Source organism: Ambystoma mexicanum, chromosome 6p, assembly GCF_040938575.1.
Source record: "Ambystoma mexicanum isolate Mex_15411 chromosome 6p, UKY_AmexF1_1, whole genome shotgun sequence".
NCBI lineage: Eukaryota > Metazoa > Chordata > Amphibia > Caudata > Ambystomatidae > Ambystoma > Ambystoma mexicanum.
The window spans coordinates 673,684,560-673,698,513 of record NC_090935.1 but is presented as its reverse complement, the minus strand read 5'-3'; the positions used below and the strand labels follow the sequence as shown (position 1 = coordinate 673,698,513).

General features: G+C 44.9%; 1 protein-coding gene across 8 annotated transcripts in view; it reads left to right on the top strand.

Annotated features, from left to right (window-relative positions):
* Positions 1-13,954, top strand: part of SSBP2 (single stranded DNA binding protein 2) — a 1,952,970-nt gene that overhangs the window by 590,092 nt on the left and 1,348,924 nt on the right. For all 8 annotated transcript variants that reach the window (XM_069627566.1, XM_069627564.1, XM_069627563.1 and 5 more), the window contains exon 3: positions 1,732-1,793. In XM_069627566.1, coding sequence (XP_069483667.1) covers positions 1,732-1,793 — 62 coding nt within the window. The remainder of the gene's footprint in view (positions 1-1,731; positions 1,794-13,954) is intronic.

The following is a 13,954-nucleotide window of genomic DNA, read 5'->3' as shown; positions in this document are numbered from 1 at the left end:
GGCTATGCGAGAGAGGATCACATGATGGGAGGCAACCCTCAAGGGGCAGGGCAGGCATCATCGGATGAGACATGTATCCCCCTTTCCTTTTTAGGGGTACCCCCACCATTCCTCATGCTATGAAGGCATATTTTAGTAATCCCCTTCAACACTTAACCCAGTCTGCTGACAATGTCTTTCAATTTCCATCCTTAGTAAGTTCTGAGACGAGGAGGAGGGATGGAGTAGTGAGTACAGCCAGAGGTGGCAAGCCTACGCAGCGGTCTAGTGTTTGGAAGCTATTGAAGAGTGCTGAGAACTTTAAAATGGACACAGCTGAGAGACAAAGAGAGACACATTTGGCAAAGTATGCTGATGCCGAGGGGAACACAGAAAGCACAGAAAGACAGCGGCAAGGCTGTTGTGGGGGGCAAAAACTCGCAAATGTATTCTGACACCGGTCAGAATCCCAGAGGCAGGCAAACCGGGGAACGCTGCACAAATGCTCTCACCGGGGGCAGAGTCTGGTGAGCGAGCCGACAAGAGTGTTGTGTTGAATGACCGCAGGCTGACGAAGCTCCCGCAAGCAGAGTGAGGCGGTGCAGAAGACAACTGGCTCACTGCACGCCCGCCGAGCCGGTGAACATAGGGGAAGGAAGGAGAGATGCGAAGAGCACCCATGCCGCACAATGAGCAGATAGAGAACGAGTGGGGAACCGTAGCGCATAGGGGCGAATGCTGTGTGGAGATTGAAGGAATGAACAGTGATGAACGTAGGTCAAGGACTCGCTTGTTAGAAGGCAAAGAAAAGCCAAACACAAACTTTGTTGTAAGAAGGGTGCTGTCACAGCTGTGGAAAGACATCGAGACAGCTGAAAGAAAGAATTAATAAGAAGAGAGAAAGTCTGGCAGACTGGTGAACCAGGCTTTGTAAATTGGAAGTGAACCAGGAGAAGAGAATCATTCCTCCTAAGGTCATCCCAAACAGGGGGAGCGTGCATTTTGAAATTGTAATGAAGTCCTGGCAGGAGAGTATACCAGACAAAGGCGAGTGAACTATAAAAGTGAATCCCAAGGAAGATTAATTCCCTTAGGATTGTGAGTTACATGAACCTGGCAGGCGAGTATACCAGGTACTCTGCGAGTCTGAAACCCACATGCAAAATATGGTACATTGAAAGGAGAATCCCAAGGAAGATCCATACCCTTAGGATTGTAAGTTGTATAAAGTGTGTAAAGTACCTGGGGGGAAGGGAGTCTTCTCCCCAGGAGTGGATAAAGAACTTGGTTTTTCTTTTGAACTTTTATTTTGGTGAAGAACAGGGAAAGGTCGTTCCCTAGAACTGTGAACATTGTCCTATTGTAACATTTTTTGTTGGTTTTATACTTTTTCTGTTGAACCTGAACATTTGTGCGCTTTGAGAACCAAAGACAATTTCCTTAGCACCTTAGAGTTACTTTTTAGAATGAGAGTGCTAGGATAAAATCTCGAAAATAGGATGTTTTTGCTTTGGACATCTTGACACAGACTCTTAGTTTTGGTTGAGGTAGGGAAATACCTCCTAGTGAGGCATTTTTCCAACCCCTTTTATTCTTTAAATAAAGGTCTATGCCAATCACCATGAGTCCTCTGTGCCTGTGTCTCATTCCTGGTTCCTCACATTACTCTTTACATTGTTACATGAATGTGTTTGTGCATGATACCTAGTATTAAAGGCAATGTCAATGATAGTTTCTGATTCTTTATTTCAGATACGATGGGAAAAGAACATCACACTTGGCGAGCCTCCGGGATTTTTACATTCTTGGTGGTGGTAAGTGTGCTCCTTTTTTTCCCCTTGTTTATTTTAGTCATGTTGATTAATTTTGTGTTATACGGTCATCTATAAATTAACGTCCATTAATAGAGAAAGTGTGGGTCTTTAAATGCAAGTCATTCCTGCTGTGAGACCAACTAAATATTTAACCTGTGCTTTCAAATGACAAGGTTTTCTACATAATAAAAAGTGGTTTTATAGGGCTGAGAGGATAGCTCAGTGGCAACGGACTCGTCTTGGAAATAAGACAATGCTGTGCTGCACAGGTTCGATACCAGGTCCCACAGTTAGGAGCTGGATTCCGACATGAAGTGCAATATAAAAACATAGTCCTAGGGGGGAAAGGCAGGCTAATAGGAAAAGAGATAGAGGCAGAACCTGAAGTGTTTGAGTACAGTCTGGAAATCCGTTTTCTTTGTGCTAGTAGGTTTCTAAGTGTTTTCTTTTGAGGACATTTGGGGCATCTGTATGTGTAGAGGTGAAAGCGTGTGAAGGAGAGCAGGTGGGCGAGGAGTATATGGGGTTGTGCGCGTGTGTGGTTGAAAAGTGGCAACAAGAAATTAGTAGGTTAGTGAGGAATGGGAACCTAGGGAGAGGTTATGTATCAGGCCCAGGCGTCCAAGCTTTCTCTGTTATTTTCCTGTGGTGATAAAGTGAGGTGATAGTTGGGACATGCTCCTTTAGTCTTTGGCCGACCTAGACAGTTGCTTGTAGCCAGCCCTTGATGTCCCATGTCATTGTGTGGAGGGGGTCATGTGGGCAGGACCTATAAATTGGACTGGCCTCTAGAACGAGCATATGTTCTAGTGTTCTGGTAGTGGTTTGTGAATTACATTGGAAAACGGGGCTTTGCTAAGAGCCTCTCTTCCATTCCTATGGTTGAATCAGGAAATATGAGCAGTGTGGGCCTGGTGGCTGAGAGGATCCATGTTGGGGAGGGGGTGAGGCATGTTGAGGGGCTTGAGCTGGGGGCTGCAGGTAAGGGGCGCTAGGAGAGGAGCAGGGGTAGGCGGCCTGTGGCTGGGTGGGGGGTGGTTGCCTCCAAATACTACTTAATATACTTTGGTATGCTATTCTTTTTCACACAACACTACAACCATCCCTTTTTTATTTAACCTTTTGGTTGCTGGGAGTCTAGGGGAAACCTTGATTTAATCATATTATTTCCCAGATATTGTTAGGATATTGGGTGATAGGAAGATGGTTAGACAACGCTTCGCATAACTTTTGTTCTAATTCCGTATACGTTCACTAAATTGTGCAAAATGCAGTTTGCCACCTTCAAACACATAAGCCAAGGCAAGGACATTGGGCGTCATTATGAGTTGGGCGGTTCAGTTAAAATGGCGGTCATGCAGTGGTAAGTGAGTTACCGTTGCATTACTGCACCACCCAACTATGGCTTTGGCAGGAGGGTGGAGGAAAAACCTCCAGCAAAATACGGGATGCAATTCCGACACCTTACCACCCAAAAATGTTTGGGATGAATTACCGTCACTGGTAATTCCGCCGAAATCCCCATGGAGTTCTTTGAATTCCATAAATGGGGAATAACACCACCGCTTGTAATCCAGCAGCAATTCCGCCGGACCATGTGGCGGTAACATTAAATCTGTTTGGTGGTATCTCGGTGGATTTACCACAAAAATCATAATGAGGTCCAATATTGAGATGTTAAAAATCAATGGGCAAAAGTATTTTTTGCATTGGGTTTTCTCTAGATCCAAAAATACCCATGCTTTCATAGTATGTATCATGACACTGCCTAGTTATATTTTTCAGCATATACCTAGCCCACACCTGTAACTGGTGGACACTGCAAAGATTGTTAAAAATCGATTTGTGAAAGAGTGATTTTTTTTGTTTACCATCCCAAAATTATCTATAATTCAGACTTGTGTGCAGTAGATCCAAAGTTGAAAGATCTATGCACTTTTTGTGGATTTCACATACACATTCAAATGCACCAGACCTAATACAGTACACTAAACTTGGAAATACAAGTATGCATATAGATTACACTCAGTATGCAGATGAGCTCCTTACTCGTGTCTCCTCTATTCTCTCACGCTCTCAGGAACATTAATACACACATAATCAAACACCACAATAATAAAAGTAGAGCGCTTCACCGGGTACCCAGTTAAGATTATTACCCCCAGTGACAGGAGAGAAGGAAAGAGACTCCTTTTTCTGACCTGGTGGTCAAGGAGTTTTTGATGACTTTGTGGCAGACCTCTGACCACTCTGAATGACATGAGGGTTAAGGCGGGCTAGAGCATTGCTAGAAGCCATGCCATGTGGAATACAGCAGGCTGTGACTGAAGGCCACAGTAGTTGGCTTGGTAGGAGACCGGGGCATGCCCCAAATACAATGGCTGTCGGTCAGTCCCAGACGCCAAAGTGGCTGACCATTTGGGTGGCTTAGCTTTTGGATATAGCCACTGGCCACGTCCAATGTGCACTTAAGATGTTTCAGGGTGCCATGGGCTTGAGCGAAGACCATTCTGGAGTCACTTTGAGTCCATTGCATTGTTTGGTGCTGTCGGTGCATGGTTTAAGGTCCTCTTTGCAGCCTGCAGAACGGTCTACTGAAGACCTGAATATGTGAGCATCATGAAAGCTAAGCATTTGTGTGAAAACGGGAAAGGCTGGCAATAGGCTTCAAGGGGCAAATGCCAGAGGTGTAGTTGGTTGTTCATCATCAGCTTTTTAGTTTCCACGGAGATGTAAAGGATCTAGCGTGAATGGAGGCCATGCATCAGTGGACGTTGTCAGCAGGAGATTTGTTCACACTTGCCAAGATCTGTCATCCGTATATAAGTAGAAAGTGAAGACAAAGGAGCAGATAAGTTGGGCAAGAGGGTTTATGTACAGATTGGAGAGGAAGGAGGGAAGTCCTGAGTTAGGTGTCTCGGATAGCCACAAGAATCCAACAACCACATAAGAATGTTCATGGGTTTTGTTAAACCAGTGTTTTGTAAATACTTTGGATGGCCACACTAAGAGCATCATTACCTATGCCTTCCAATACCCTCGCTATGGTCTCCCTCTACCATGCCCTGTGCGCCCGTATGTCCCTGAAGATCTCCCCAATGTTATAGTTATTGATTGATTGGTGACCCCTACTGTCTCGTCTAAAGCTGTTTCTAAGGTACTTCCAAAAGGCCACAACATTTTCTAACTACCTCTAGGACTTTTCTTTCCCTTTTCTCTCCTTCTCCTTCTTCTCTTCTTTCTCCTCTCTTCCTCTTTCTCCTCTTCTCTCTCTCGCACACCTTTCTCCTCTCCTTTGTTAATGACTCCAATCAAGCATTCCCATTAAGTCAGTGCCTGGTCTGGGATTGCTCAAGGGAAGCCCTTATTTATATATTTTATGACAAGTTATAATCTGGATGGTGAACCCTTGTATAACGCCCCTCTCTTAGAATCCCCCTGACCTCACTGGGCCAAGAAGTAGGTTTGTTTTGCAAATTAAAAAAAAAGTTTATTTGAAAAATTAAAGCATAGAGATATATCACAATTTTTAAAATAAATTAATATTGATAGCACACTTGTGAATATGAGCAGTAATCAGCAATAGGTAATCCTACAGTAGCACAGTTCTTGGTTACTTATGAATAAGAACAGAGGACTAAGGTAGCAGAGAATGCTTCATATGGTTCAAGGAAATGCAAGGTGGGACAGAATGCAACACAAATAATTTGATATGATTTCAACAAGAGACAATTTGATCGCTCTTTCTTTTGACAATACACCCCCCCCCCTTTAGGCAATATAAGGAAATGGAAGGAGAGCACACAGTTTTCAAGAATACCAACAAAAATGCAATACAAAGTTCCAATTCCCCCCCAGCAAGCTGAGAGCACCAGGGATGATTTTTAAACACAGGCCCAAAATACTTTAATGTGGTGGCAATGAAGTGAAAAATATGCTAAAAATGCTTTTAATTCGCTCAAGAGGTTCAGGGTGAGTGAGAGATACTTTAAATCAGTTCAGGCCAGCCCTATCAATGATTCAGGGATGGTTATCAGGTTGAAAACAGAATTCTGTAATGGAAGCAAAAGACAAATACTTTTACACGTGGCTGAAATGAAACAAAATGTCAAATCGCGGCAATTTAGTCGCGTGCGTCGAGCACAATTACGAAGGAACTATAAGGAGTAGCAAGTCGCTTTAGAGCTTGTCGGAAAGCTTGGAATCTCAGCTACAAAATAAAAGTTAAATCACGCTTCTATCACAAACGGTTCAAGAGATACGGACGTTTTCGTGAAGGTAGATTTTCAGAAATTAAATGATTAAAAATGGCAAAATTACACTTTTACAGGTTGATAATCGGAGAAGGGACACACGATTCTGTGATGCAGTTCGGGACAGGTTCAAATGTTTTGAATCAGATTAATTTAAGCTAAGAGATTGGTTTTGCACAGTTCTCGCTGGGTACTCACTCCTAATTTTGGAGGGAATGGGCCTCGTCACGGATCTGGTCAACAGGATGGACTGGACTTCTGGGCGGTCTCCGGTACTGGTTCTCTGGTTCTGCATCTCTGGTTCTGGTCTGGTCTGGTCTGAATCTCTGGTTCTGCTCACAGCGATCTGGTCTGGGTCCGGTCTGCGGTTCTGGATACAGCTCTGCTTTCTGGGTGTTTCTGGCACAGGGTTCTAGGCCAGAATCCGACAGCTCAGCCCAGCTGTTTGAATAATTTGCAAATGATTTTGAGGCCTGCTGAAAAAGGATTCAGCTTGTGGATTCAGGCTTCTCTGCTACAAGTTCTGGAGTCTGGATTCAAAGTTATGGTCTCTAGAGATTGATGGATTTGAAGTCTGGAGTCTCCCGGCAAAGCATCCCGCAAGAAAGTGGAAAGTGAATGAATCCCTACCTGTCCTGCACAGTCTCCTTTAATGTGTTTTGAAAGTGGGTGGGTCGGCTCATTCTGCATGCCCAACCCTCTCAACTTATCATTGGCCAATTCCTCCTCTCTCCCTTGATTGGGGAACTGAGTTGTGTGTCAGAGTGATGAGGTAGGTTTATGGGTCAGAAGGTCCTCCCCTTGTCAAATTGCACACAAATCTATATTTGATCCAAATATACATTTATCTATGTACCATTTTTCTAATATTATATGTCCAGTTAACATTTTTGTCTTTGTAAGATGTTGTGTCCACTTTTGACAGAATTCTGCCCTTTTCGTCCAGATAACGACCTCTAAACTTTTCCAGATTTTACACAAATGTGCACAAGGGATATGGGTTTCAGATGATAAAGTGTCAGATTTTTAACATGCATACATTTGGAGTAACAACCTTATTTTCCGCTACTACTCCCCAGAACATACCGCAGAGTCCTGACACCTCTTAAAATGTGCACAGAAAAATCACAAGAATGATGATATTATTTATATATTTTTTACAAGTCTGCACTATGAATTATCCATCTTTTTAAAATTATGCTCTGGCCCCAAAGGGGTGTGGTTTTCCAAAGCACATGGTGGAATTTCTGGTTTGTCCACTTCCCCCAACTCGGCTTGCTCACAGATGCAGCGCCCCTCCCATTTCCTTCCAAGAGGAAGCCATTTACGACCCCCCTAATTTAACATTTGCCTGGGCCAAGAAGGCTCATTGTTCAGTTTCCTGCAGTCCCCAGGTGCCACTGCCCTAATTCAATCAGAGGTGTCATCTCCTTTTGGCAGGCTTCAGCTAAATGTCACTTTGGTTCCCAGTTTTCTACATTCATACCAAATTTGCAATTTTTACACATGCAGCTAGAACACTGATTCTAAGTTCAAAACTATGACATTTAAACAATTGCAACCTATGTGACACTCAAAGTAGGTCACTCATTTATTCTAAACCTTTCGATTTTAGTGGCTTTAAACCCAAATTCACTTAAGCTGCTGACATCCCCAGCTATTTTCAATACATACATTAGACAATTACTTCCTTCCCGTCATTTCAGAACATAGTTTTACATTTTTTCCACCTCTTGGCAAGTCTTTCTTTGGCCTGGTTTGGGTTCATTTGTTCAGTTTTACACAAGTGTCTGGTGGTTTTAAAACACCGGCTTTCTGGTAGTGGTAAGCACCAGTATTGCACCCATTTTTGACATTAATAACAACAGATTTTGAACAGCACCATATTCCTTAGCACTGATTTCGCTCATGGCGCTTCTGGCCCCTCACGCTCACACTGGTGGGTGGCAGGTCAGGCGACCGTTTTGGTGTGCGCACAAACTGCGCGGTTTTCCTGGATTTTGGCGCAAATGTGGGTTTTTCCGCCATCTTGGATTTTCTAAGCCCACAGCACCAAATGTTGTAGCATAATAACTTGAATGTGGGTCAAGAGACCCAACACCTTACTATCTCTCTCTATCTCAGCACGCCTTCCCCTGAGTCTTACTGATCTCCCTCTTCTCTCTCTCCTCACTTTCTCTTCCTTTGTTCTACAACTCTTTTGCTCTGTGTGCTGATCTCCCTACACTCCCAACTCTTATCCTCTCCTCTGCCTTTGTGTTCTGATTTGAACACTCTCCTAATGTCTCTCGCTCTTCACTACTTTCCAACTACTCTTTACTCTCCTCACTTCAAACACAGCTGCTATCTCCACACTCCCACTAACCTACTGGCTCTGACTCTCTCTCCCAAACTTACACCTATTCACTCCCTCTCCTACAATACACTACATCACCTCCACATGCCACTTCACACTTGGTACCACTCCGTCTCTCACATGCAATACCCTAATTACACTCTTTCTAAAAAAGAAAAACAGACAGTCTCGCCACAACACATCTCTACTATCCACTTTCCACCACCTGGTCTGTTAGCCCTCCACCTCCTCGCCCGACCTCACTCGAACACCCTTAAAATTGACCTGGCCTGGCTGGGTTTTTAGCCCAGTTTATCCCTATCTATTGCTCATCCCGACACCTATTGGTTTTCCCCATAACCTGTCCGGTGGGCCCAATTGCTGGCTAGGTTTCCCTCTGGAGTTTGGGACTGGGTCAGAGGTTTCAAAAAGTTGGTTTGGCCCACTGGGAGTTGAATATTCAACCCCGCTCACCTTTGGGTGCCTAGTTCATTTTTTGTCTCCAGCTATTCTATGTTGCTGTTTGGGTGTTTCTGGGAGATATGGTTCAGAAATACAAACACAAGAAGCCTGGCCAGAACAGAGGCTGATGGTCATCTCAAAGGGGACAGCGATAGCAATGCTGCCACACATGTTCATGCGTTCTGAGAAGTTGGGGACTAGAGTCCCTCTCAACTTCCTCCCCCCTTACCCCACTCTGGGGTAGTTCAGACCTTTGCAATGCTCTGGTAGGCCGCCTATCCTGGGTTGAGAGGGTTCCCTGCTCCGCTCCGACAGGGTCTGGACCATGTCTCTCTGCTGCCTGCCACAGCAAGGTAATTGAATTTGGGAGTTCAAAGGAGGGTGTGAGACTAGTTGCATCAGTTTGATTGAAGGAGGTTAACCAGAATGGAGCAGATGCCTGGATCTCAATATATGAGATGTAGGCGAGCAGGTTCTGGTGGCAGGTGGTATAAAAAGCTGCAAAAAGGTAGAGGAGGATAAGGGCACCTGTTACACCATGTTCTGCAAGCATCTGTAAATGGTCCAGGACACAAAGTGGGTGGACTTCCAGGTAAGATTGGCAAGGAAAGGAAGATTAGAGAAAGGCTGATGGCACTTTGTGGCAGAGTTGCCTAAGAAGAGTTGAAGAGTGAACTATAGGGATGGGATGCAGTGATGGTAGGACCTTTGAGGAATTGTTGACGCAAATAGGGCTAGATTTTTCATTGAAGACATTGGAGAGTGTTATATGAAATTACATTCTTTAGGCAACCATTACTCTGCCACTGCCATGCATTCCTTATTAGGCAAAATATTCCAGCACAAATGACATGCATGAAACATGCAGAAGGAAAAAGAGTAGTAATCCACAGTATTGAGGCCACTTTTAAATTGTTTTGAGTGCCACCACAAAACAAAGCCCAACTAACCGGTAAAGATATTATTATTTTCATAGTCATTTTTTCCATGTTATGCAGTGTGAGAAACATCATGAGCACTGCGTAGTATTGGACGAGTTATGGTTGCTTTAGGAACCATAACTTCTGAAGTTAGATTTTGCTTTGAGCTGCAATTTACCAAAGTTTTTTTAATACGTATAAATATGTCCCAATAGGGGGTTGGATTATTGCCAATATGTTGATGAATTAAAGATGTGTTCATAGAATTTTCTGTTTAGTTATCATACTGATTTTATACTTTTGTTTAAATTTCGCATGGAATGTTAGTAGTTTGGTGTGACAATTGGCATGAAGGTTGTCGTGAAAAACAGATGCTGGGCTTGATCTCGGGTGAAGTTGGTGTGTTATATATCTTTTAATAGCAGCAATGCAGTAGGAACACCGACAAGAACAACACATGGTCCCTGTCCAATCAGACTGCTCCTCTACCCCCAAATTTCACTAACCATTTTACACTCTCCTGTACATTGATCTCAATGTAACAATGAAGATTTTGTTTTGTGACCTTATCAGCAAGTATTTCGGTCTTGAATAAACTAACCCAATAATTGACTCTGTGGAGCAAGACGAACATAGACATTCAAGGCCAGCTTTGAGTATTCATGGCATAACCCACACAGATGTGCACCTCAAATACAGTTAAACCGTAACACTCTTTTTACACCATTCCTTTGAAGTAACTTTGTCACAGATGGCCCAACAAATACTCGCATCTACCAGAGATGGTTCACGGGTGTTTATTTTGTGATTCAGTAGGGCACTTGGGCCATGCCTCTTGCGCTCTCACAGCGATTCCCACCCTAACCCAGATGGCCCTATTCCCAGGGTTCCTGAATAGAGTGTTTACCCCCACTGTCTACTCTTTAGATTGCTGTTCAAGAGAGTCTAACATCAATTGCCTTATCTATCTAGACTCCCTCTGGGACTTTATAGGGTTACACTATGTTGCCAGTTGGTTTACATGATACACTCCTCTCCTCTCTCTGCTCTGCTACTTCCAACTACACCCAGCTTTACTGCTTCTATTCCTAGTGTTTCCTCCTCTGTATCGCCGGTGTCCTTCTACGACTGCCTCCACCCTTTGATATTATCACACTCTCCTCCACACTGCTAGCCCCCTACACACTGCCACCCCCCTACACTATTGGATCAATCCCACCTTGTTCTTGGTCATACTCCTTTAGCTTTCACAATCACTTTGCACTCACTCCTTACACTCTCTTTAACAATCTCACCCGCTACCCATTATTATACTCTAAATCACCCAACAATACCACTTTCTCCTACTATTCAGTACCACAGTTTCCAAAAATCACCCCCATGTTTCAATACACCATCTTTCTTCACGTTCATCTCTTGGTCTGCCTCCTCTGACCTCACCTGAATAACCCAAAACTTCCTGTTGCCTGGTGCCTCTTATCCCCCTCTTTGTGCCGATTGTTTCCCTGGCCCTGGGTAATCTGTTCCGGTCTTCTCCACTTGGGAGGTATCACAGATACAGAACGTTTCAACATGTGGGTTAAAGCCCACCTCTTTTCCGTGCACAGGTAGCTGTGTTGCAAGAATGGTAGCCCCTCTGCAAAGTGTTCAAGTTCGTGTTCGGGAACTGAGGCGTGGTTTCCCTCAAGGTGAACAAACTCCATTTTGAGAGGTAGTACACGTAGTACCACAGGAAGAAACTACAATTATGACCACTTTTCCTTAAGATGTAAACATGTATCTTTTAATGTGCATGAATAACTAGGCGCAAAGAAATAATTATTATAAAAACATTTCCATTTCCAGTTAAAAATATTTTTACTAATTTATAAAAATACTCTTGTATGGAATTGGCTGGGGAGTGGTGTGCGGGATCTGCAGAAGCACCGTGAGAGCTTTGGCTCCTCTTGTGCTGATTCTTCCTCTCCAGGTTGCAGTGGTTCACAGATTGCGTAGAATCTCGAAAAGCTGCCTAGGAGCGTCCGCTTTCCTTTTGGGGTCTCTCTCCAGCTGGGTTCACTTGGGGTGCTGATGGGTTGTTGCCTTGTGGGTGGTGTGTTGCTTTTCTAGCAGTTTTTGGAAAAAATAGAGAACTTGCCCAGCATCTTTGTCAGAGGTATTGGGTGATGCAAGGTGGGACAACACATGTTAACACTGACACTTGGAGGGGAGAGGAAATGGGGCCCTCCCAACTGCCACTGCCCCCCTCTGGACTAGTCCTGGCTCTGGAATCCTCCCTGTTAGGCTTCCTGGCTATGAGCGGTTCCCATCCCTCTTGTCAAGTTCAGTTACTGACATTGTCCCATTATTCTACCTGCTCTAATATGCTTTTTTTTTTTTTTTAAACTTTTATTTTTTCAGGCAGAGGTTCACAAGGTACATACATCAAGGCAACACATTTGTATGACATATTATTCTTGAGCAACACAGTAATTGTAATACAGTAGTCATAGCAATAGCATCAGGGCGAGTCTTAGGCAGAGGATATAGGGCCTCATGGTGTAGGGGGTGTCCCTTGTGGGGCAGGGGGCAAGTCAGTTGTGGGTGTAGTTTCACTTTGGTTGTTAAGATAGGTGTTAAATTCAACTCGGATGTTCTTGGGGCGGGAGTGGGCTGGGAGAGTGGACAGGTATTCCTCCTCGCAGTTTCGTGACCAGGTAAGCAAATTCAGCCATTTCTTAAAGGGCGGAGGGGAGGAACTTTTCCAACTCTGGAGTATGCATTTCTTGGCTATCATACAGCTTATGTTTAAAAATTTAGCCAGACGTCTAGTGTCCTCTGTTTTCCAGACTCCGAAAAGGACTGCTAAGGGATCAGGGTCGACCACCGATTCGATAATCTCGGTGAGTATATTTGGGATGCTATCCCAGAAGTCAGACAGTCTATTACAGGACCAAAACATTTGTAGATGGTCAGCTCCCTCTGCTCCACAGCGCGGGCAGGGGTGCACCGTGGTGCGGGTGAACTTCGAAGTCCTGTGCGGGGTATAGTAAAGCCTATTTAGGAGTTTGTATTGCATGGCCCGGTGACGGAAATTGAGAGAGACCTTTTGGGTGTGTAGGCGCATTTCCTCCCAGACCCCATCGGGTATTTCTAGGCCCAGTTCAGTTGCCCAATCGTCGCGTGCCCTGAGCACTGGGATCGGGGTGATGTCTTGTAGGATCTTATACAATGAGGAGACGACGCCGCGAGCGCCGCCCGAGTTAGTGATATATGCGATCGCCGGATTATCAGGGGGCTCATCTCGAAATGAGGGCCATCTTGTGCGGAACGCAGCTCGGAGCCTATAGTATTGGAGGGTCTCTAGAGCGGATCTGGTGTGCCCCTGTTTCCATGTTTGAGGGTCAATGAACCTGCCTTCCGGATAGAAATCCGATAATGCCTGGTACCCCAATGTGCCCCAGTGACGGGCAAGAGCAGTGTCATGCGTGGGTTCCAGGCCTGGAAACGCCCAAACCGGGAGCCACTTATAGTAAGGGAAGGGGTCGGATGTCAGACACAACAGGCGTGCCGGGGCATATAGGGTCGCGCTGATAGGATCTATGGGGGAGTCAGATATATAGTGCTGATGCAGTATGAGGGCCATTATGTTAGGTCCGGCGGCTGCCAGTCGTTCCAATTTAACATGTGGGCGGGCAGGAGAACCGGGGTACCAAATGAGTGGCGTGTTGGGCCTGGGCCGCAATCCAATATAGCAGCAGGTCCGGAGCAGAGATTCCCCCTTGTTTGTATGGAAGCACCATATCAGTCCACTTCTTGCGTACGGCACCGGAGTGCCATAAGAACTGCGCGCATAGTGCATGTAGTCTAGAGAAATATTCCACCCCAGGCCACACGGGTATGTTGTTGAAAGTATAGAGGAGCTTAGGCAGCAAAATCATTTTAATGAGGGAGAGACGACCTGTCATGGATACTGGGAGGGTGCGCCACCGTAAGAGCTTGGCCTTGACTAACTGTGCTACAGCTGAGTAATTATTGGCGAGCAGGGTGGATTTGGTTAGGGATATTTGAACACCCAGATATTTGACACCATCCGGAGACCAACGAAGGGGATATTCGGTGGTGGGTTGTATGGTGGATTTAGTGAGAGGGAAGATCTCAGACTTCGAATAGTTAATTGTAAACCCGGAGTGGGTGCCAATGCGAGTGATA